Source organism: Schistocerca serialis, chromosome 1 (assembly GCF_023864345.2).
Source record: "Schistocerca serialis cubense isolate TAMUIC-IGC-003099 chromosome 1, iqSchSeri2.2, whole genome shotgun sequence".
NCBI lineage: Eukaryota > Metazoa > Arthropoda > Insecta > Orthoptera > Acrididae > Schistocerca > Schistocerca serialis.
In genome coordinates this window covers 778,208,507-778,234,092 of record NC_064638.1, presented here as the reverse complement: position 1 = coordinate 778,234,092, position 25,586 = coordinate 778,208,507, and the positions used below count along the sequence as shown (strand labels likewise).

The 25,586-nt window shown below is 39.4% G+C and overlaps 1 protein-coding gene across 2 annotated transcripts in view; it reads right to left on the bottom strand.

The window, feature by feature from the left end:
• The window catches only part of LOC126483164 (putative serine protease K12H4.7), a 120,983-nt gene extending 105,978 nt beyond the window's left edge, over positions 1-15,005 (bottom strand). Inside the window, exons 1-2 of one of the 2 annotated variants that reach the window (XM_050106596.1) lie at positions 14,744-15,005; positions 5,959-6,178 (exon numbers count right to left, since the gene is read on the bottom strand). In XM_050106596.1, the coding sequence (XP_049962553.1) occupies positions 5,959-6,165 (207 nt within the window). In that variant the 5' untranslated portion in view covers positions 6,166-6,178; positions 14,744-15,005. Of the gene's footprint in view, positions 1-5,958; positions 6,179-14,674 lie in introns of both variants that reach the window. The other variant, XM_050106595.1, reaches the window with a different exon arrangement.
• Between the last annotated feature and the right edge of the window lie 10,581 nt (positions 15,006-25,586).

Sequence of the window (25,586 nt, the reverse complement as noted above, 5' to 3'; positions counted from 1 at the left end):
GCCAGTATATAAATACAGACCGAGAGGCAAGATTGGTCGTCACTTCGCACCCAGCCACCGTACGATCTTCATCAGTCAAACGCCGGAGTACGCGCAGCATTGTATGACATCAGAGACAGGCTGTTACTAAACATATATTTTCAGTAATAATAGAAAGTGAACTAGCGAGGACTGTACACCATCTTGGATCATTTAGATTTTGAAAAGACTTCACTTCGCACCGAGCGACCGTACGGTCCACGTCAGACAAATGCCGAAGTACGCAATGCCTTGGACAATGTCACAGCCAGAATGTGACTAAACTCATATTTTCAGTACAAATAGGAATGGAATTCGAGAGGATTGTACACCACCCTGGATCGCTTAGATTTCGCAGGAGTAACTGTTAGTGTGCCGCCCATAATGTTAACAAATCCGTGTGGCAAGTGGTGACAATTATTTTCCACTTTTGTGGCAAGCAATTACTTTGATTATCAGAAGTGAATGCGAAAGACAATTTAATACGAACTTACTGTAGAGGTCACCTCTGAACTGCTAACAGAGCTGTTTATGAGAGAGAGATTTATTGTTAGTATGAACATAATGAATATTACAACGTTGTGCATGTGAAACTTTACCAAATATATCTATCTATTAGAACTCAAAATTTTAATTTATAATCGTAGTCCTGATCCCGCTGAGAAGTAGAGAATAGAAACATTTCTTTCAGTGGGCTGGATAAGATGTAGACTTGCAGACTGAGAACTATGGTCAGTATGTTCTGCATCACTTTCTGGCTGACCACAGTAATAGTTTCCAGGCTCTCGTAAAAGACAGCAAACAATATTTCCAGTATTCCAATTTCCTCCTATTACTTATGAATGATTAAGATTATTATAATTATTAACCCTCTGCCGCCCCACAACTACACCAACTCGTTCGGTAAAATAATGTGAGGAGGTGGGTGTGTATTCTGTATCTGCTGCTTGGAGTAGCTACCTGGTATCAGTGTCAGTAACTGTACCTTCTCAATATAGCAGTGTTCAGGTTTTGAAAACACACATCACATTGGGTGCACATCATAGTCTTCAGGTTTTGCACCAAGTGCATCTACATTATACATTTCACAAAGTTTTGAAGATGTTGCTTGTGTAAAACTTGTTTCACGTTCTTCCACTTTTCGTTGTGCTTGCCGTTTTCTTCTTGTGCTGCTTCTCTTGCCTGGGCATTTAAGGGGGGATATATTAGAGCCTACAACAGAAATTCTGACATTCAACACATCAACAACTTCATACCCAGGAATACAAACATCTTCACTGTCTTCTTCAGTTTCACATTCCAGTGACTGTGATCATTCAGGTGGGTATCCATAAATTTTTTGTTGTAGCAAGTATAGCAATTCCTGCACAATGGATGAGACGGTAACACAGTTACTTGAGGATCAAGATATTTCTGCAGTACCACTAACAGACATCCAACAATTGTGAAGTGTATTTCACTTTTCTTAAATACAACGTTCTTGGGACTTTTTTCATAATCAACACATCTAACTTTTTCACTACTTTATTATTTCCTCACTGACATTGTACCTAACAAAAAGTTCAAACCAAGCACAAAACTCTACCCCGAATGATTCATGTGCAAGTTTTCACTCATCGGTTATAAACAGAAGAGAGTCTGAAACAGTATTGCCAACACGCATAATTTATACCAGAAATTCAATGATGCAGAATGTTGAAAAATTTCTAACTATATACAAGGCGTGTTTTTTATGTAAGTACCATTTTGAAATTAAAAAAAGACGTGCTAAGATACCTCAATAATTTTATTTTTACATGAAAGCCTGTACCTTAATCTACTTTTCTACATAATTTCCGTCAAAATTGAGGCACTTGTCATAATGTTGTACCAGTTTTTGAATACCCTCCTCGTAGAAGTCTGCCACCTGATTTGTTAACCACTGCATCACCACTGTTTTGACTTCGTCATCGTCTTGAAGACACTGACTGCCCAGGTGTTTCTTCAAGTGCAGGAACAGATGGTAGTCACTGGGTGCAAGATCTGGGCTGTTCGGAGGACGATCTAGAGTTTCGCATCAAAAAGATGTGATGAGATCTTTGGTCTGATCCACCACATGCGGACAGGCATTGTCTTGCAGTAAAACGATGCCCTTGCTCAACTTCCATGGACCTTTGCTTTGATTCTGGTGTGACGTAGGCCACCCATGTTTAATTGCCCATAACAATTTGGCTTAAGAAATCATCACCGTCATTGTGGTACTGCTCAAGGAAAGTCAATGCACTGTCTAAATGTTTGGCTTTGTGCACATCCGTCAACATTTTCGGTACCCAATGTGTGCATAATTTTCGGTAATGAGAAACATTAGGAAAGTCATCCCGCAAGGAGGAAATTGTAAAGCGTCTGTTTTCTCTCACCTTATTGTCCACTTCCTGCACCAAACTTTCATTAATGACCGAAGGACGCCCACTCCGCTGTTCATCATGCACATTTGTGTGGCCATCTTTAAATGCTCTCACCCACTTTCTTACCATTCCATTACTTATAATGCTTTCTCTGTAAACTGAACAGATCTCACGATGAACATCGATCACTTTTAGGCCTTTAGCACAAAGAAATCTTATAACACCCCGTACTTCACAGTTGGCGGGACTCACGATTAGCAGAGGCATTTTAAACACTGAGTTCACAACGTAAACAAGGAAGACTCAGACTGTAATGGTGTCAGTGTGTAGATTAAGGTACAGACTTTCATGTAAAAGTAAAATTATTGAGGTATCTTAGCATGTCTTTTTTTAATTTCAACATGGTACTTACTTAAACAACACACCTCGTACAAAAACACTGCCCACCACGACTGCAGTAACAACTAACACATTAACCAAACAACATATTGTGCAATTTTTTAAGTTTTGCAATGGGGATTTTTGAGTAAATAATTTGTTAAAACACATAAAAATGCAGTTTCATTTAATTTTTAATAATAAATATTTGCATAACGCATTTAGCAGGAGCACAGAAGATATTGTTTATAGTTATAGCAATTGTATCTAGTAATATAGAAAGGAAGTTAGCATTCTGTGATTTTCCAAATTAAATAAATTTAAGCAGAAAAAAATTAAAATTTTTGTATCTTCTTTTTAAATTTTTAAGTTAAAAGAAAGCCAATAAGTGAGTATGTACGTAATCTAAATCTGAACACACAGAGAGGGAGCTTTAATGCAAAACATCTGCCACGTCTCCAGTACTTTTGGTTTATTAGTCATGGTTTTTTTTTAGTTCTCTACTGTTTTACGATTTATCTACAAAATATATGTCCTTCAAAGGACTGTACCATTTACAAAATGCAAGATAAAATGAAAATATTTCACTTCTTAGTACTAAATGTAAATATGGGGCTTGATGGGGTCAGTTTAATACACCCGCTTAGTCTAAATGTTGGAAGGGTCAGATTGGTACACAAAGTTTTTCAATCTAAAAGACTACACTTTAGTTCCAGAAACAATGCTACGACAGTCTGTTTGTAAACTGGGATCAAGGGCTCATCAAAACTTTACAACAGAGACCCTGCAAGATGCTCTAGATCAAATCACAAGAAAGAAAATCGGTTTACGTGAATCTTCTAAAAGGTACGTAGGCCTATGTCCAGCACCTAATTAATGCTGTATTGTAATGCAATAGCTGTATGTGGATTTCTTGTAATTTAAGGCAAAAATAGAACTAGGCAATTAAATTTTCTGCTTTCCTTTATTTATTTACAGATAAGAATTTCCACTGAGCACTTTAATTCTTGAAATGAAAATGAGCAGGAAGCCACATGCAATAAAAAATAATGGCATGACTAGTTTCACCTTACAAGGGAAACTTCCCATTGCAACCCTCTCTTAGTGATAAAATGATCCAGTAGAGCGCCCGTCAAAAACTGAACACAGATCAAGCATGAAAACAGGAAGGTGGTGTACTGAATTGTGAAAAAAAAAGAGACTAAATAGAAACAGTGAATGGTCCAAGCTCAAGATGTGCAACACTGAGCGAACTGTAAGAACCACAACGTCATAGTTGCATGGTCATGAAGCTGGAATGCAAAGCAGGAGATCTGTGTCTAAACCTCCCTTGTGTCCCATCTTTTTCCACAAAATTATGAACTTTCCATCACTGACTTGTCCCTTCACCTTCTGCTGACTTGGCACAATGACTATAGAATATGGATCATGGGATATGAATATACTACCATTGCAAGTAAATGTGATGAATAATGAGAGCAGTCAAGATGCTGCACAGACCTCTCACAAAAATGAAAACAACAAATAAACAGGTACAACAAAGTAATTTGAGAGTCAAAACTTCCAATACAGAATGCAACAGTCATCACATGTGGTACTTGGGTACAACAAATAGGAGGTACGTACATCTATAAGTCCCTTGTTTACACCTTGGTGTTGCAAGTGGACATTATTCCACGACACAGTCACAAATCTGAATACAGCAAACAGACACCTCAATGACTGGAGAGACCTTTTATAATTTTGCAGCAGAGGTGGGGGGGGGGGGGGGGGGGCACACTTTAGAGTCTTTGACCATTCACTGTTTCTGTTTTGTTTCTTTTTTTGCAGATCAGTACACCTTTTTCCTGTTTTCATGCTTGATCTGTGTTCAGTTTTTTATGGATTATCCACTGGGCCATTTTACCACTAAAGCAGAGAGGGGCGTGATGGGGAGTTTCCCTTGTCAGTTCCCTTGTCAGAAGAGGAATAAATGTTGGTCACGCATGTTGTGGAAGTCACACTTATGGGATTTTCTATCACTCTGGTGGTTCTTCATGCTTCATACTTAATTCACGTAAGGAATAAAAGAAAAGAGGTTCAAAAATGGAGTGTACCCAGGGTAAGACTGGGCTTATTTCTTTTTGAAACGCAAAAGCAGAAGTTCTGTCCTAGTTCTGTCAAAAACATAGTTATATTATCCTAATGCCCCACACAACATCCTAAAGAAATTAAGCAGCAGTCTGTTGTAAGCTGCAAGAGAGTTTCAAGGAACACAAGCCCGATTCATTCACAGAACATCTAGAACAAACAAGGAAGGACACAATGGGGGTATGTAAAAAGAGGAGCAAAAAAGTAAATGTTCCTTCGCTAACCACTCTTCTGAAGCCTTTGCAGATCTTGCCACAGAAATACATGGTGACATTCTTGTTGACTATAAGGGATCACACTGACTGCAGGAGAAGACATCAAGATTTTTACGTATGGTAAAATGCAGCAAGTTCTTGAAGTGGCCCATTCCAGCCGATGTAAATCTTCCTTCACTAACCACTCCTCTGAAGCCTTTCAGGATCTTGCCACAGAAATAATGGTGACATTCTTGTTGACTACAGGGGATCACACTGACTCCAGGAGAAGACATCAAGATTTTTATGTATGGTAAAATGCGGCAAGTTCTCGAAGTATACACTGCGCGAGTTTATACCTGTCCTTTTTTCCCCCTAAGGTAAGTCTTTCCACTCCCGGGATTGGAATGACTCCTTACCCTCTCCCTTAAAACCCACATCCTTTCGTCTTTCCCTCTCCTTCCCTCTTTCCTGACGAAGCAACCATTGGTCGCGAAAGCTTGAATTTTGTGTGTATGTTTGTGTTTCTTTGTGCGTCTATCGACCTGCCAGCACTTTCGTTTGGTAAGTCACATCATCTTTGTTTTTAGATATATGTAATCATTGTAATGCACATACAACTCTGAACAGCTGAATTAGATCATGAGGATTGAAGCCTTCGAAGGGAAAATAAAATTGGACAGTGTAAAAAACATGTCTTGCTGTACATGCATGAACATTTCAAAACTGTACTAAAGTAATCCCATTTTACAATATAGATGGCATTATATCTGATCGAGCTGTACAATAACTTTGTGGAATTCTTATTATCCCTAGCAGCTTCTTAAGTTACAGTGTGATGTATGGCAGCATACCTGTTTCCATGTTCTTCTATTTGTGGGATCGAAATGATCCAACTGCTGAATGAACCATTCATCTGGTGGCAATGTTTCTGAGTAGTTGACATTAGGTTCTCCAAGAAGCCCACCTCTGAGTCTCCCTCTCTGGAAGATTCTAGAACTTGCAGCCTCATTCAGCAATGACAGTGAAAAGCAGGCAAATATGATCAATGAACACTGCATTGTGATCTTCAATCTGAAACAGACGTAATTTAAAACGTTTTACTGAGACTGATCAAGCACTCCATGTTTCAGGCAAATTTTTCAACAAATTCTATATTCCTCATATATACATCTATGCCTATGCTTTTCAAAGCATCATGAAAATTTTATCATACATGTACCAGTACACATTATTCTCCATCCTGTTTGAAATGTACACTGATAACCATCATCATCTTCATTTACTGTAGAAGGCATTCTTAACATTTTAATCCCATTTTTCATTTTTTTAACAGGATGCATCAATATTTCACAATATAACACCCAGGTATTAACAGTACAGAGCATTTGGTATTTATTACATTATTCAATAAGCTCTGAAAATATTCATTACCTGTGTAGTCACACACAACTTATGTTCAAAAGTCCAAGGACTTTAAACATTTCAAAATATAGCTAACTCTGTTCAGATAACTTTCAGAACCAAGTGAAATGACATATCAAAACAAAACATGTTAAGTAGGTTACTTTTTCTTTTTAAAAAATGACTAATTCACAATGATTACTAGTTTGATATGACACATTCAGTACTTGGGTCAACACAATAGGCACCACACTTATAGTGGGACTTACCTTAAAATTTATTTTTTACTTATGATAAGCAGGTAACTGCTTATAGATGGGACCTACCTTAAAATTTATCATTTACTTATGGTAAGCAGGTAACTGCAGCTAAACACATCTTTTGTTTGGGAATCATGCTGGCCTCATAATGCGGGAGCTTCAGTCCCAAATCCTCCTCTGCCATTTTCCCAAGACCCTTGTTCAATTCATCCTTTACTTATATCCTTGTCTCTGCAGTCTTCCTCTTTATCGCACTCCTAAACCACTCTTCAGGATGACTGGGCACTGTACACGACTCCTCATGGATGCAGCCACAGTGACCTCACAAGGGCCATGTCCCTGTTCCGGGTATCTGCTGCTTCTCCATCTCAGACATCATTCATCTTTCACCAAACCTCACTCCGAATCTACTTTCTGCCCTCATCCTTTACACAAACTACCATGCCTGTCAAGTTGTACAGCTAGCACAATCTATGTGTAGCTCTGAACGCGATGCCCATATTAAGCTGAAAGGCAACAGTTTGCTTCAGAGTTGTGGAAGTGATACTGAATGCTTCAGTTAATCTGGCTGATTGATTGCAAAAACATAACTAGACAAAAAAAAAGTTGCACATAAACTTTCCCATCTTGTCCAGATTACTGGTTGTAAACAGACAACTGATCATACTTAACTGCTACAAGATCACATGTAATTAGTTTTGCAGTTTAGCCAACAAAAATCCTGAAGGTTATTTAAATGACAATGTGGTTCCACAACTGGCTGACTTTATAATCTATGATTGTTTTACTGGGCATTCCATATCAAAGGGATCAACATTAAAAAGTGTCCCCACTTGACAATCTCCAAATCTAATTAAATTTGGTGTGAAGGTTCTACATGGCCTTTGATGGTTATATACCAAATTTCAGTCTGGTATCATCAGTGGTTGAAATTTTAGGGGCTTTTAACGAGAGGCTACTCACCTTCGAATCATGTACGAAGGAGCAGATGTGCCAAGTTTGCTAGGCTATTTTTAAAAGTTCTAGCATACATTTGATCATTTGCTTTAACATATATTGACATTTTACGCTGACTCACACCTTGGCAAAAATTTGGGATTTAGCCACATCTAAATATAGATACAAGCCTCTAAAGTGGCTAAAAAATTTGTCATGCTATTCTTAGAGCCAAGGTTTGACCGACCACTGCTACTTTTCATATGAACCAATCACAATAAAACTTCATGGGGTTGTGTGTGTGTGTGTGTGTGTGTGTGTGTGTGTGTGTGTGATCAATGGATTTAATGTAATTGGATGCCTAGAAGAAAAGATGTGCATCTGCAAAGTTGGTCAACATTTTCTACATGCAAATTTTAAGGTATTTTTGGAGGGCAATATATCAGCTGTGTCTTGTTCAATCCTCTTTTTCTTACCAAAGCTGGAAAGAGCATGCTAAAAGCTTTCAAAGCAATATTGTTTAATTTCTGGACCTTGCGTATTGATGAGTAAGAACATTTATTCAAAAGTAGAGAAAATGGATTATCGGTAAATACCAAAAATTAATACAATTTGAAGCTGTAAATCAGAAAATGTATAATTGTAGTGTCTTTTAATAGTATAAGATTTGCCTGCAGTTTAGGAAATGCAACTGTGCATTACGTGTTTTTACATTATTTTACAGTACAGAATATAAATACAATAAAATCTCAGAAAATGCTCTTAAGATCATAAAATATAGATGGTCATTATTTGTATTTGTATTTCTTTATTGGTCCTGTAAATCATGTTTAGGTACATATTTAGCACAAATGATGTAGGACAAGTCAGGTTGGTACAGTATATACATCATCATACACATTGTTATTTTGAAAGGATAAATAATTAAAAATTATTCAATACATGTTGAATATTGATGACAAATTTAATATAATAAAATAAAATGATAGACTTATTAAGAATATTTGAGCAATTACATTACACTTTTCCGATACTCTAAAAACTCGGAAACAGAATAGAAGCAGTGGTCAAGAAAGTACTCTTTCAGTTTCACCTTAAAATTTTGTAAATTTTGCATATGTTTCAAATAGGATGGCATGTGATTGTACAGCATTATGCCAGAATGATACACTCCTCTCTTACAAATGTTTGTACTTACTGTATTGACATGCAAGTAATGTTTCTGCCTAGTATCATGAGGGTGGTAATCACAGTTATACTTGAAGATACTTCCATCTTTTAAAATACTTCCTTTTGTTAAACTTAATATTTCATACATATATAGGCAAGGAAGAGGCAGTATACTGATATTTTTAAATATTGGCCTATAGGTGTCTCTGTACTTAGCATGGTTTATTATACTAACAATCTTTTTCTGTAGCCTAAATGTTTTGTTTGCATCTACAGAGTTCCCCCAAAAGATAATGCCGTACATCAGCAGTGACTGAATACTGCCATGGTACATTGTGATCACAGACGCATGGCTTGTATTTTGTGCAAGGATTCTTACTGCGTACGTAAGTGTGTTTAGCTCTTTATTTACATGGTTAAGATGTGTCTCCCATTTTAGGTTTTGCTGTATATGTATACCTAAAAATTTTGTGTTGCTCACAGATGAGACAGTTTTTCCATCAATCTTAAAAACTGGTCTTGCAGGATGTAGTTTCTGTGAATCGTGGAAATTGACTGTCACTGTTTTTTCATTATTTAGTATTAGCTTGTTTGTTCTAAACCATTGTGTCAAATTTTGTATTATACCTGAAGCTGTTTTTTGTAGGCTTTCCTCATCACGTGATTTGATTAGGATATTTGTGTCATCTGCAAAAAGTACTGTTGTCCCTTTAGTTATTTTTTCTGACAAATCATTAAAATAAAGAATGAAAAGAATTGGCCCAAGGACTGACCCTTGAGGAACTCCATATGTAATGTTTTGTGAATTACTGTAAAAATTACAATTTTTTGTGTTTTTATGTATTTGTATTTTATTTGAGTGATCTGTTGACGGTCATGAAGGTAGAAATGTATCCACTTATTTGGCAGGCCTCGTATTCCATAATAGCTTCTGCAACAGAGTATTATGATCAATTACATCGAAGGCTTTACTAAGGTCAAGAAATATGCCAGACACATGTTGCTTATTATCTACTGCAGTTAGAATTTCATTTAAGAAGGTATAAATAGCTGACTGTGTTGATCTGCCAGTTCTGAATCCATATTGTGCATCACTTATTATGTTTTCTTTATTTACAAAGGCTGTCAGCCATCTAAGAAATAGTTTTTCAAGAATTTTACCAAAGCCTGACAATACTGATACAGGTCTATAGTTTGCAGCTTCATGTTTGTCCCCTTTCTTGTACAGTGGTGTCACTTTTGCCATTTTCAGATTTTTCGGGAATATACCACTCACGAATGACGAATTGAAAATATCTGTTGGTGGTTCTATGATAGATGTTACACTTGCTTTGATGATAATATCGTGTATTTCATCAGTACCTGCTGAATACTTATTGGGTAACCTTTTTATAATGACAGATAATTCCTCAGGTGTTGTTGGAGACATGAATAGGGTTCTTGTAAGAATTTTTGTATCCGACTGGAGTGTATTGCTGTCTGGTTGTGAGTTGTAATGTTTGGTAATCAGGTGGTGTGCAACATTAGAAAAGTAGTTGTTAAATTTATTAGCCACTACTGTGGCAATGTTAAGTTGTTTAGAACGTTTTAACCCTACAGTGCATAGTGGTGCATATATGCCCTGTCACATAGTTTCCACAGACATTATAAAGCAGCAACAATTTTTCAAGCTCTATCCTAGCAGCAGTGATACATTGCTGAAATTCCACTTTCGATTGTTGCTTACATTATTGGCAATTTTCACTTTGTTAGTCTTCCATGAGGTGTAATCCTTGATGATGACATTGTACAGACAGTGTTGAGTGTTTGAATAATCAATAATCATTGTTTTAGCTAGAGGTAAGCACTAAAACATTATGTTTTGATGGCCTAATTTGTATATTTTATATACTAACAAGACTGAATCTTCTATCCTTCAATTCTGGATATTCATAAGCTTCCGAAATTGCTTTTGTTATAGGTTAATAAACTACTGCATAAAATGATCCAAGAGGTCCCTTCACCCAGCTACTTTAGTGGATGAGGTGGAGTTGATTGTCTTAAGTCTATTATGACAGAAGTCAACTACAATCAGTTAAGGAAATGTCACCAATGGACAAGGAGGTTCTATGGCATAGTCTGGGTTTGATTTTACTGAAGATGCCGAAATTTGTCCATACCATAATGTCTTGTTGATGACAAAATTTCAGTTCCTGCAGAAGACTTACTGCAACACATTCGGTAAAGAAAAACACACAACCAAGAAGGCTTTACGACCAGTGACCATTGTAATGTCTGATAGATTGAAGTTACTAACATTTTTAAACCTGGTGAGAAAATCTGTACCAAATGTAGACAAGAAGTGGCCCAAAAAGAATCATCCTGCCAGGATAAGTGAGAATCACCATCCACTGAAGACATGTATGTTTTTGATGCTTGCTTTACTGCTAATACTTCATTATCATCACTTAGTGAGTCACCATTAAAGGTTGAACAGCTCAGAAAAAGGGATTCAATGGGATACATAAAGCGTAAAGTTCTGAAAGCCCAAAGTAGCATTACTAAGATAATTGTCACAGCTGCTGCTGTGAGCCAAGTAGATTTTGCTGCAATACTGGTAAATATTTTTCAACAGTGCCAAAAATTTAAAGATATGGGTATCATAATTGAAGAACTTAATCTTAAGCTTCAGACTTCAAGAAATTGTCGTAAAGTTCAAATTTTGACCCTGGCAACAAATAGCTGGACTAATGAAAAAATGGCTAAAGAATTTGCTAAAATGGAGAAGAAGTCAAGGAAACTAAAGATAGAAGACGGGATTTTGGCAACACGAGCAAACCGAAAAGGAAAAAAGCTCAATGAATGGGAAAAAGATTTACAAATAGAAACATCTGCTCCTCTGAAACCTGAAAGAAATGTACATTGGTCATTGTGAAGAATATGGAAATCAATTTAGCTTCTCAAAATGTTTAGAGTTCAGGCTGAAATGGTGTACTACAGTTGATGCTTCTATGTATATATGTGATTCATCAAAATGGCAAATTAATGTTGGCTTCAGAAACATCCATCCAAGATGACAACAGAGTTTTGAGAAAAAAAAAACACTGTATGCAGTTTGGAATCAAAAGATTGTATGTTGCAATGTTGTGAGGAATGTAGATGTTTTTAAAGAATATGACCCTGAAGAAACTATGTAATATCACCAACAGGTCTGTACTGATGCGCGCGCGCGCGCGCGCGCGCGCGCACACACACACACACACACACACACACACACACACACACACACACACACACACACAGGAGACATGTCAGAAATGTTGAAGATTTCTTGGAGACACTGATTTTGAAAATTATCGGTTTAAGAAGCCATCACTTTGTGTCAAAACACTAAAGTTGATACCTTAAGCAGCTACAGAGAAATCTTGCAGAAAATGAATAAATTATATTGATGTATCTTGCTGACAATTATTCATTTCTTGTTGAAGATGCTGTGCAATGATTTTACTCAGAGAAGGCCACATTACATCCATTTGTTATCTATTCTGGTGGCAAAGAATGTCAAAATATTAGCATTTGTATGATCAGTAAGTGGCTCCTTCATGATACAATTGCTGTCTATGCCTTTGAAATAAAGTTAATACCATATTAAACATGAACAAGATGATGTCATCAACAGCTTAATGCACCCACATGGTTTTGCTCATTCCTTCCACTGGCCAGCTGCTAAAGGCACCTGCTGGATCACTGAGCAACATATTTTCATGACTTTAGAAGCACAATCATTATCATCGTCATCATCATCAGGGAGACAATACAGCTTTCCTCAAACTGTCCTCGACGAACTTGTAGAACTATTCAACCCAAAATGGAACTGACTCATGTTTTTGTTTTGCAAATTTGCTGTGTTGTCTATTATACTTGTTTTATGACACATGTTAAATTAATGTTTGAAACTGATTTATATACTCAAAGAAAAGTAACTGTGGGACATTATGAGCAAAATCTTTCACTTTTCAATCTTCTCGATGAGCTAAAATAATAACTTTTGAAATACATTCTTACCCATCAATAAACTAGATCACAAATTAAACCACGTAGCTTTGAAAGCTTAAAGCATGCTCTCTCTAGGTGTGGCAAGAAAAAGAGGATTGAACAAGACACAGTTGAGATATTGCCCCCCCCCCCTCCCAAACATATTCTGAAATTTGAATGTACAAAATTTTGGCAACTTTGCAAATGCATATCTTTTCTTGTAGGCATCCAATGCTAGTTGAATTTGATCCATATATAAACATCGTAGGTAGGTGTGATTGGTTCATATGAATAGTAGTAGTGTTCAGCCAAACCTTGGCTCTCAGAAGAGCAAGACAAATTTTTGAGCCAGTTTAGAGGCTTGTGTATATCCTGAAGTGCTGTATGCAAGTGAAACCTTGGTACTTAATAGAAAAGGCAATCTGAAGAACATTCTTGAAGGAGGAAAGAAAGATTATGAGGAAAATGCTGGGACCAGATAAAACAGACGAGGGGTACAGACTCAAATTGTGCAGAGCAACAGAAGAACTGTCCAACCTTGCTGCAAATATCAGGAAACGAAGATTGAAATTCTATGGACACATTCATAGACTCCCATCTTCAAGGCTAATGCACAAGATTTTGACATACATTGCAAAACTGAAGAAAATTCCATGGACAGAAGAAGTCAAATATGACTTGGAAAAGTCACAGATAGGAACATCGGACATACTAGACAGGAAACTTGACAGTCAGAAGATAAATAGATGGGTAGTAAAGCCAGTGAATGAAGTCCCTAAAAGATCAGGTACCAAGTGGTCAGAAGAAAGCACATAGCGAAATAATCAATGTAATGCATGATCCAACAGGGTCCACACACACATAAAAATAAAAATAATAATAATGATATATTTAGGTGCGGCTAAATGCCAAATTTTAGACATGATGTGATTCAACATAAAAGTTGTCTTTGTGTATTAAAGTGAATGACCAAATGTGTGCCAGAACTTTAAAAAAAAAAAGTCTAGCAAACTTGGTACATTAGTATTTTTGTATGTGATGCGAAGATGAGTAGCCTCTCTTTAAAAGCCCCTAGAAGTTCAATCACTGCAGATACTGAACTGAAATTTGGCACATAAGAATCAAAGACCTTATGGAACCTTCACACCAAATTTCATTAGATTTGGAGACGGTCGAGAGGGCCCCTGGTCCCGTTGATATAGAATGACCATACTGTAGTTTTTGGTTGTTAGACAATTTTCCAATGCAGTTATGGAACCATGTTTTCATTTTAACAATTCAAAGTGGCTGAGGACCCAGAAGCAAAAGACTCCGAGTAAATTTGATGAACAAGAAAATCAGTAACGAAGGAGAGAGGTTTACACATTTTTTATTTATAGTATATTTCAATGATACAGGTAGCGCTACAGAGTTTTCACTCTCTACATTAAACGATCTGACTTTTTAAAAAAAAAAAAAGTACACCGACAGTTGCCGACAGCAACCCTTAGAAACCAAAGTTATTGACGCTGGACAGCGTTGTGATTACATGTAATCATAGTTTCGTCGAAATAGATTAAATGCACCGTTGCGTATCTGTGTTTTAGGCGATATTAATAACAGGCAAGTATTCGAACTCAATTGAGCTATAAAGATGAAGTAATGAAGTGTCATTTCATCCTTTCCTATTTACAGTAATCTGAGTCAAAATTACTACTAGCTGCAAATAATTTGGAAACAGTCACTCACTACAAAAGTTCTTATTACTTAAAAGTAATTGTTATCACGCGACGGTTTTCCTGCTTACCACTTAAGTAATGTTTTTGCCAGCACTGCATCAGCGGACACAAAATAATTCACTTTTCCTACAGCTTACTTTCATCAGATTGTAACTTCGACGATATATAACACGACGAAATACTTTCTGTTATTTGCTGTTTACACTTCCATCACACTCAAATGTCACATGTCATACACAAACAGCGATGCAAAGGTCTTCGACGACTTGTCAAGTGTAAATATATACTTTGTGAGTTTGATACCATATCGTTTCCACCACGGCAGCGAACAAAGTTCGTTGCGCAAACTATATTTGTGTGATTATCACTCTTCCGTGATGTTACGGATTCCACAGTCCACATTTACAATCGAAGTTGCAATGCAGAACGTTTATATTTAGATTTGAAATATTTATGTATAATATCTACATGTTGATCATGTCGGAGATGGGTACCTATAGGCCCGGATCTAGGGCGGCAATTTCATCATGGGACTCCAAATTCGTATTCTTGAAAAAAGTGTCTAGCATCCAGTGCATGTTGGTAAATCGATGGTTCATATGATTTTGAAACGCATCACTTGGTCTTTGGACATTTTTTTGAATACATTCTAAGTTGATATTTTAATGAACCATAAGCTGATTTTTGAATGCGTGCATAGTGTACGTGATGTCTCTGCCAGGGAAATCACGTCGCATCTAGAAATGAAGAACTTCCCCACAGACAAAATGGAATGAGGCTATACACGCTGAGTCGAATTAAACCGATCGAGCGCATGCCAATCGCTGTTCGTTTATGTGATTGATTACGCGTGTTAACGATATATGTTGTTATAATTAATAGGGAAATCCATAGATTCATACTAACAGAGTGGAAATAGACGACTAACAGAAATAACCGCTAAGAAAGAATACATATTATCTTCTCGGTGTATCTAAGAAAATGAAATTCTGAAAGAAAATTTTTACCAGATCGCTACACTACTAAGGGCCAGTTGTACAGTCCTTGGCTGTCAGCCACTTAATTCCATTCTCGGAATAGCGCAGGAAGCGTGTTGTAGCAACACGTAATAATGCCTAACCAGAGAATAAATGTGAGATAACTAAACCAGTGATTCTAGCAGGGTTAGTGAAGTTAAGCAGAGAATAAGTTTTGACAGTGGCATGAGTAGTTAGAGAATTACTAATGACAAGCTTGGTTGTTAGAACGAGGAAGGACAAGAGACAGGGATGTTACACAAATTATATGGAAGAATATGATGAATACAAATTTACATAAAAATTTCGTACTACTGCTATTTTTCGATCTCTTCCTTGGGAAACTGGAGCGTATGAATGAAATGTGAAACTATTTCCTGACATATAACTTTTTGCTTGTAATAGGCCTTTTATGCGTTTAATATTAGTACTTCATCAATTATATGTCATGTTATTTATGTAAATGAGATGGATAAAAACCACCATTTGTGTCAAAACAGTCTCGCTTATTTGGTGGGAGTTACAATTCCTGCAATATTAGAAGGCCTATTTCGTTTTATCTGGCAGACAGTGACAAAGTAGACATCATCAAATCGAGGAACCGCACTACTCTTGGCTACTATTCATATTTCGGTAGTAGACAACGCCATTTTGGTTTTTCACGTTGCAAAACGTTTGATAAACTTTTAATTGTTGCTGGCTTGGCGGCAGTATTTGAAGAGGGAGGCAAGCTGGTGGTGTTGCCTTGCATTTTAGTGTCCACAGGCGATGTTCCGGAGCATGTGATAGTGTAAGACACGTCTGTAATGGTGAATATACCATCTGCTGAAAAGTGAGAGATGAGTTCCAACATGTCAACTTCTGGTGGGACAGGAATGGTGTGCATGAAACTGTGTGTGATGGTGCTTGCACCCGACCACCTGTCTGTACAGGTAGCGGTAACCACGGGGTCAGTATGGTGTAATATGTCAGATATGTTGTCAAGCGGAAATTCTTGGAGATTCATATGTACTTGGAAATTGATTAATGGAAATAAAAGAGGTGGTAGGGCGAGGAGTACCTGTTGTGGCAGGTCGGGTAAAGTCCACAATTGTGTAAGCCAGTCCACTGACATTTGTTTTTTATTTTCCAGTTGTTTGTTTTCCTGGTCTGACGTTAAGGTGGCCAGACAAACAAATCTGGCAATACATCTGTTGACGAAAGTTCTTGGTACTGTCTCAGTTGATACATCGGAAATGGCCATGGTCTCTATTCCTTGTTCTATCTATCACTGACAGAATGTAATGGTAACCATGTGATTCGGACAGTGGCCTATGATGTCAGTGTGGGTGTACTGGAATCGTCACTTTGGAATAGAGAATTTAACAAAGGGGGGGGGCTGTATGTAGCGGCCAGTTTTTGCCTGCTGGCACAGAATGCAAGACCTGGCACAATCCTTTTTAATTTTATGCCAGATAAACAGTTCCATGATGAGGTGTGCAAGGTTGTGTAGAAGGTCCAAATTTGTGGTGCGATACAGCTCTGGGACGACTGGTTGGACCTGTCCATTCGAAACATCACACCAAATTTGTTTGGAAGCGCCTGGTAGCGTGTGTTGCAATTGAAGTCCGCTGTCTGGTTTGTTAAACAAGCTGTGGAGATCGGCATCTGTGGCTTTTGCATCTGTGATCCTATCAAAGTCCATCTGGGCAGAGATAGCCTTGATATGGGGAATGCCACAATAGGATAGGCACCTTTGGTGTATCGCACGTTGGTAGTGAACTATGCTGTGAAATACAGGTGGTAAAATCTCCTGGGTGCACTATCCGCCGACAGGTTGCGGAATATGTCTGTCAATGGGGGATCGTCTGTATATATGGCAAGGGGTCTCCCCTCAACATCATCTTCAAAATGACGAACTACTTCATATATGACAAGTAGTTTGCATCAAATGTAGACAATTTTTTCTGTTTGTTGGTAAGTTTGCATGAGAAAAACCTGAGTGCCTCAGTGATTCCACCGATCTCATGCTGTGAAGCAGCCCTGATCGCGTTGTCTTTAGCATTAGCTGTGATAATTAGATGTGCATCGGGTGATAGTTGGGCGAGGGTCATGGCATGTGACAAATGTTCTTTTATTTTTTCAAAGGCCATCTGCATTTTCAGTGTCCAATCGAGGCATCATTTACCAAATGTATTCTTGCTGTGCAATGCTTGTGTGAGTGGTAGTAAAGTCTCAATGGCATGCGACAATTGGTCCCTCTAGAAATTTATGACCCCCAAAAACCTACACAGCTCTTGGTAGTTTGGTACTTGTTGGGAAGTGAGAGGAGACATATCTTTTCAATTTTCACTGGAGTAGGATGCACCCCAGATGAATCGATGTGGTGCCTGACAAAGGGCACATGGGTTTGCTGAAGATGGCACTTGTCATTGTTTATCATGACGCTGTGGGAGACCAGCTTATCAAGGATGATATGCAGGTGGTCGTCGTGGTCTTGCTGGTTTTTTACATCATCTAAATAGGCGTACGAAAAAGGCAAATGCTGTCAATAAATCATTGCCACTTCTCTTCCGCGTTTTTTAATCCATACGAAATATAGAGCAACTCAGAGAGACTGAATGGCCCGATTATAACAGTTTTTGGTATGTCTTTGGCCGCCTTCGGAATCTGCAGGTATGCTGTTTTGCATTGATGACACCGAAAATTTTTGCCCCAGCCAAGACATGGGAAAAATTGTGCAAGTTCGGAGTGGGTAACTGTCAATGACTGCACAGACTTTGAGGTAGCGGTAGCTACCACATAGGCGCCAAATACTGTTTTTTTTTCTTTTAGGAAATAGTTTAATTGGGTAGGTCCAAGCACTGTCTGATGGCCTGACCATGCCAGTTTGCAAAAGTTCCCCGGCTGCAGCTTTAGCCACTTTACGTTTGTAAGGAACGAGACGACACAGGCAGTGTCAGACAGAGGGACCTGGTGTGGTTGTAATTTGGTGAATTGTACCATCCAGCAAGGCACAGATTGTGTGTGCTCTAGAGGGAGAGCATGGAGTGAGTCCATCGCTGTTAACATCATACAGCATTGTCTTAGTAGCACAATTTAGTGGGGAGTGTGATGCTTCACTACCCTGAGAAGTGTCTATAGTAGTGGTGCCACGGTAGTGATCGGTGTCAAGATGATGAAGGTCATCGAGATGCTGTTGAACTGCCTCTGGTGATACAGTGGGGTCCACAATTTGTCTCCTAATTGTTTGTTGTGGAGGCTCATGACCTCATTGTCATATATAATGATGAGTACTTGACTGCCTTTACACATAGCTGGTTGAAGAGTCATTCGCTTTGTAGTTTCAGGTCGATTGGTGTCTTGAGCAGTGGTAGTGTAATCGAGGGCATGACGTGCTGGCAAGTAATGTATCACTGACTACACTACAGATCGGCTGCTGGCCATCCCATCTTAATAGGAGAGTGAAATTTAAATCCAGCAATAGTTGGTAGTGCCAGAAGAAATTGGCTCTCAAGGACTGGTTCAACTGTCTCTGCCACTAGGAATGTCCAAAGTATTAGTATATCTGTTCCGAGGTTAGGCACGTGTATGCAGTTCCAGAAACTGTGCTTGCAGTGTCATTGGCCATGCGCAGTTGCAGTGACAATGGCGACAGTGCACCAGTTGCGAGAACAGGTAGTACTGTCGGCAACCACCTGCCCATTATGCCCATTAAAATGCTGCATTGGTGCTGTTCTGTCGTGGAGTGCAGAAGCATCACGTTATGAAGAGCAGCCTGGTGCGTCTCCATCAGTTTGGTGTTCTAATTTGGGTAGGTGCAGGGTTGTCTGCAGCGCTGTGCATCCTTCCCAGATCTGGTGTCAAATGAGCAGTATTTTGCTGTGTGTTGGGAGTGGAAGTAGGTGATACACTTGGTCAGAGCGCGTTTTGTTTATACATAGAGTAGGGGCAGTGGCCAACTGAGGAGGCAACAACCTTGGCTCTTACAGTAGGCGACTGGTATACACTGGAGCTGTGAAAGGCGCTCAGGGTAGTAGAGAGGGGGGAGGGGGCACAATCCGGTTTGAGTCAGTCTGACTGTCACAGGCAGTTCATGGCCGTACAGAATGTTGCTGCAGCTCGTCCGGGATCGTGGTAAATCTGATTCGGTGTAGGCATGCTAGGTGTCGACTGCAGTGTAGCGTTGTTGTTTGTTGGTTAGAATGCAGTGTTGTGAAAGTGTCTGCATTCGGTCAGTGAGACGAAGCTTAAATTCCAGAGGTGCCTGGCTGTGGAGGGTAGCTGTGCAGCCTAAGGCACCTTGCCACAGTTCGTCTGCCTGCCCCTGTCGGAGGTTTGAATCCTCCCTCAAACATGGGTGTGCTTGTGTTGTTCTTAGCACATGTTAGTTTAAGTTAGATTAAGTAGTCTGTAAGACTAGGGACCGATGACCTCAGAAATTTGGTCACATAGGAACTTACGACAAATTTCAATTTCCAGAGGTGCCTCCTCATACACTAAAATCGCTGTTTGCATGTTCTCTGGCAGTTTTAGGAGCCAAAGTGCCCATCACGCACGATCAGGCACTATCATTGGATCAATTAGAGCTCGCAGGCGGCGCAAGAGCGAAGACGTCGTGCTGTTGCCCAAAGTAGTCTCGTTGATGACGAGATGTAGCTGCTCTTCAGGCGTGCCTCTTAGTCACTGTAATAATAATAATAATAATGGCGTGTGATAAGGGCCTCCCGTCGGGTAGACCGCTCGCCTGGTGCAAGTCTTTCGATTTGACGCCATTTCGTCAGCTTGCGCGTCGATGGGGATGAAATGATGATGATTAGGACAACACAACACCCAGTATCTGGGCGGAGAAAATCTCCGACCCAGCCGGGAATCGAACCCGGGCCCTTAGGATTGACAGTCTGTCGCGCTGACCACTCAGCTACCAGGGGCGGACTTAGTCGTTGTAGCAGTAGTGTCTTGAGTGTTTCGTATCTGTGTAGAACCGAAACGCTCAAAATCAAGTCGCTGATAAAGGTAGCAGTATCCCTGAGGTGGTTAAGAAGAGTGGCGAACTTCTCGTTGTCCATAATTATGCCACTGGCTGACATCAAACATTCGCTGAAGGCAACCACATCGCGGGAGAATCCTCTCGGAACAACGGTAGTTTCGGACGGTGGTGGGCGGTATGGTGGCCGTCAGTGGTTTTGGTTGTAAAGCATCATCGCAAGGAAGGTGCGGCACTGCACGGGAAACGCGGGAGGCGCACAGCGTCGGTGCGCGAGACGGTAGGAAATGCCATTCGACATAGGGAGGTCCATGATGAGGCGATTCATGTCGTGGTATGGGTGGCGTGGGCTTCAAGAGGGGATGTGTATAGAACTCGGGTGGCTGTTCGAAGAACGGCTGGGTGTGTGAGTGAAGCTCCGGGACCAACGCCGTAGGCACGACTTTCGCAATATCAGATGTCTGAGACGGCAGAAAATGTATGTGAGAGTTCGCCTGAGGTCATGGCACAGTAAAGAAGGAAGGCCTGCTCCATTTATTATCCAGCGGCGCAGGCGGTGTCTCTTGGAGTTCGTGCGGACGTGCAGTCGTCCGCGACGCGGCTGACGCGGGTGTGACATCACTTGAACAGGGAGACAGCGGTATCTGACTTTGCCGAGACGAAGTCGTGAAAAACGCGTTCTCGTAGTCCATAGTTAGTTTGGTGCTGGGTGTGGGCGATGCACATGCAAAGCACAGTGCTGGATCAGAAGCGAGTCGGTTGTGATGCACGGCATGGCTGGCATAGCTGGCACGGCTGGGATATGAGTGACGTCATGGTCTATATCGCGGAAATGGTGCTTAGTCGCAACGGTCGAAACCACATTTGGAAAATCGGAATACACAGGTACTGAAAGATGGTGTAAGCTTTGATCCTGCAGTCCACTGGTAGATGGGTGACGAAACAGAGGGATGGAGTCCTATGGTGTGGGCCATTGTTGTTCAACCATAACCGCACTTTGGGAGGTGTTCGTATGATTCAGGTCGTTAAAGTGAGTGTCATAACGCTCATAATCACTAGCACTGGAACACGAGATGTCTTGACCTTTGCAAAGGTCGAAGGCACTTAGATTAATGTTTGTTACTGAGGCAAGTGGCCAATGTTTATTGTGATACCCTGCAGCTCATTTGTCTGAAGTACCAGGAATAGATTCAGTCGGTGCAAATCTGGATTGTTTATCGTGAAGTCACTCGTTAAATTCGACACTCGTCGTGGCACAGTTCGCTGCTAGACATCGTCGAAGATGCGAGGCTGGCCCGAAGACGTGGCGAACAATGAAGGCATTATCGCCATGTCGTTCGCCACTGTAGTATGTAGTATCCTCCAAGCCTTGGCATGTATTTTTGATGTTGCACACGGAATGTTCGTGGAATTCACGAGCCCTTGTTGAGAAATGTTACGCCACCGCAAGCATTTACATGTTCATAATTCATTACTTATTCCCATTTGGCGACATATCTATGGTACTGAAGGCGCTGTCAAGAAGAAACCACTTTTTTCCTCATTTAAAAACTCTCATTCTTCGAACACTCTTCGGTAGTTGAACACTCTTCTCTGTCTTGTTAACCATTTTACACCACAGAGAAATTATCATAGATTTTTGAAACTGTTTTCTTATTTTCTAGATTTACTACCAATTCTTACAGATAATGTTTCCCTCTAATAATAATTTTTAATGGTTCTACCCAACTATGGAGCACGTCTGGACTGAATACACAACTTCTTTTACTCTTTCCATTTCTGTATCTCTTCATCTATCCGATGTCTTTCTTACGCCATTCTTCTGCCCATCCTGTAGTGTATCGATGCTGCTTCTCGAGAAATTTATAATTGTTAATTAATATTCAGAATTTTGTTACTCTTGAAAGATCTCCTCATATACATCAATTGCCTATAGATCTTAATGAATTTCTATAAGCGAATCGCTTCATTTCTTCCTCGAACGAGACAAGTTCAGAATTTTCCTTGTGAGGGTTTGCATAAAACTGTAATAGCTGTCTCCTGCTTGTGTTCATCCACTTTACATTTTCACATTTGGGTCCCATTCTCTTTCTCAGAACTTCTGCCTTGTGTTTTGATTATTTTTATTTGAGGTCAGTCACAAGTTACGATTCTTACAATATGTCTTTATCTATATGCATATTCTGTAAACCACAATGAAGAGCTTGTCAGAGGATAATTTTCAGTGTATTAGCTGTTGGGTTTTTTGCTCATTCAGGTACAGAGCACAAATAGAAAGATTGCTTAAATGCCTCTGCATGTGTGTGCGTGTGTGTGTGTGTGTGTGTCAAATAGTCTAATCTTGTCTTCTGTGTTCCTACAGTAGCAATACATAGGGGGAAGTGACATATTTCTAGGTTTGTCCCTTAATATTGGTTCTTGAAACTTTGTAAGTAGACTTTCACAGGGTAGTTGATATCTATCTCTAAGTACTTGCTAGTTAAGTTTTATGAACATGTCTGTGACATAGTCTGTCGATCAAACAAACTCATAATTGTTCTTGCTTCACATCATCTATTCGTCCTATCTGCTATAAGTCTGTACCGTCTCTGGGTCAGAGTGCCCTATCTTTGACTCTTATTTCTTTGAACTGCTTTTGTTCTATGCCTTCTCTTGGCGCACAACATGTGTTCTGCCATGTTTGTTCTTTCTGTCTCTGTGTTCAATAAATGTATATACAGTTCTTAGTGTGTGTTCTACTGACCAACCATATGTCATAACCACAAGTCACATAAAATTCAGTGATATTCTAGGATGGGTCAAAAGGATTTTGTAAGCTACCTTCTTTGTTGACTGATCACATTTTCCAAGTACGCTGCCAGTTAACCAAAGTCTGTGCCCTATTTTAGTTATAGTTTAGCCTATGTGATCATTCCACTTCATATTCCCATAAACTGCTACATCTATTTGTTTGTATGTGTTGAATGATTCCAGCTGCAGCTGATTAATACTGTACTTATGGGATACTACGATTATTCAAAAATGGTTAAAATGACTCTAAGCACTATTGAACTTAACATCTGAGGTCATCAGTCCCCTAGGCTTAGAACTACTTAAACCTAACTAACCTAAGGACATCACACGCATCCATGCCCGAGGCAGGATTCTAACCTGTGACCCTAGCAGCAGCGCCGTTCTGGACTGAAGCGCTTAGAACCACTCGGCCACAGCGGCCTTTTTTTATTTTCGTGAAGAGCACAGTTTTATATTTTGGAATATTTGAAGAGAGTTGCCAATTTTCGAGTATGTTTGAAATTCTAACGTGATCTGACTGAATGTTTGAGCAGCTCCTGTTATTAGATGTACTTCATTATAGATATCTGCATCTGTAAAACATCTGTTACATCATCAATTCACATCAACAGCAGGAGTCCCAAAAAATTTCCGTTGTGCTAGCCTGAACTCAATTTTAATCTGAAATATTTCTGCTAACCTCTCCACAGATGAGATATACTGCAGGAATGAATTGTGAGAAACTTATTCAGCTGCTAAATTAAACAGTTTTATTCACTATTGTTTCAGTCTTCATGAACATCTTCAGGTACCTGAATGTACACAAAAAAAAGAAACAGTAAGTAGCTGACAATTAGTATATTAAAACTGTAAAAGCACACAGAAAGTTATAAGGTAAAATACCAAAGTTGAAAATCATAATATATCATTGTCAGATTGATTTCTATCAGTGTCACAATTTGATTTTGCAATTCGCAACTGCACGTCCAGTCATCGACGTTGCTCTACGAGATGATGTTGGTTTGTCCACTTTTCGGGGAGCTTGGCTGTGGCTGCATCCTCCAGTGTCCCTGACAGCGTTGTTCACTTGCCCAGCTGGGCACTTCCATGGCCTCCATGAGTCGTCTTTTCAGCGGCCATGCAACGACTGCTGTTGTATTTGTCTGTGGTTTCCCACACCACTCTCACTAGCCAGTTTCCTTACATGCTCATGCTACAGAGTCGAGGCATGCATGCCTTTATCTGGCAGGGCCTGCTGGGCAGCTGCAGCTTGTTTGCTGTGTTTGCCCCTTGCAGGCCACATCTTCTTTTGCCAAAATTCTCTGGTTTTACAGTTTCTTCTTGTTCATGGCGCCGATGCTGTCTGAGAAGACCTTGCATCCTCTCCACCATGCCACATGCTGGCCTCCACAACCAACACAGACAGTCAGGACGTTTTCTGTTGTTACAGATTCGCGAGTGAAGGTTTACTGCACGTCTGCCACTTCTTGGCACACATTTGCTATATTTTGTCACATGCCCAGGGTCCTGAGATCTGAATCACTGTGCCTCCACGTCCAGGTGCAATGGAAGAAGCTTAACCGTTAATTGGAAGCCTAAGACCTTTTTTACACTTTGCGATCTTCACCCTGAGTGGTTGGAGTGGGCTACTTGAGAGCTTGCAGAATGCTCTTTTCAACCGATTGGCGTACAAGTACAGTTTATTTATTTATACATTTTTGCATGGGTGCAATTAGTCATGCCTTACAAAATTTACATCATCATGCTTTTCAATACAAATAAAAAAAAAATTAAAATTAACTTTACAATTTGGCATTTTATAACAAAAGGAATTAAACTGTAGGTTAAAACCTAACACACTGCTAATATTACTCATATTTTACAGGTTACAAAATTATTATGTTAGTATGTATGAAAGTGCCATATTTGGTTACATGTATAAATTAAATAAAATGCTTAATTGAATTGAGTAGATGTGTATAAGAAATAGGTATATTAAAATAAATTATCATTGGATAAGGTAAGTCATTAAGGAGAGTGAGTGCAAACATCTTTGGATATTGGTGGTACAGTCATGGTTGCTCACTTAGTTATGTATTACAGTGGATAGATACTGGTGTCAATTAAGTTACAATGATTTTTTTAACAAAATCATTATGGTTATAAATGGGTTTTCATTTTGGTTAGCTATATCCATTCACATTAGCTACTTTTCACTGTGAGTGA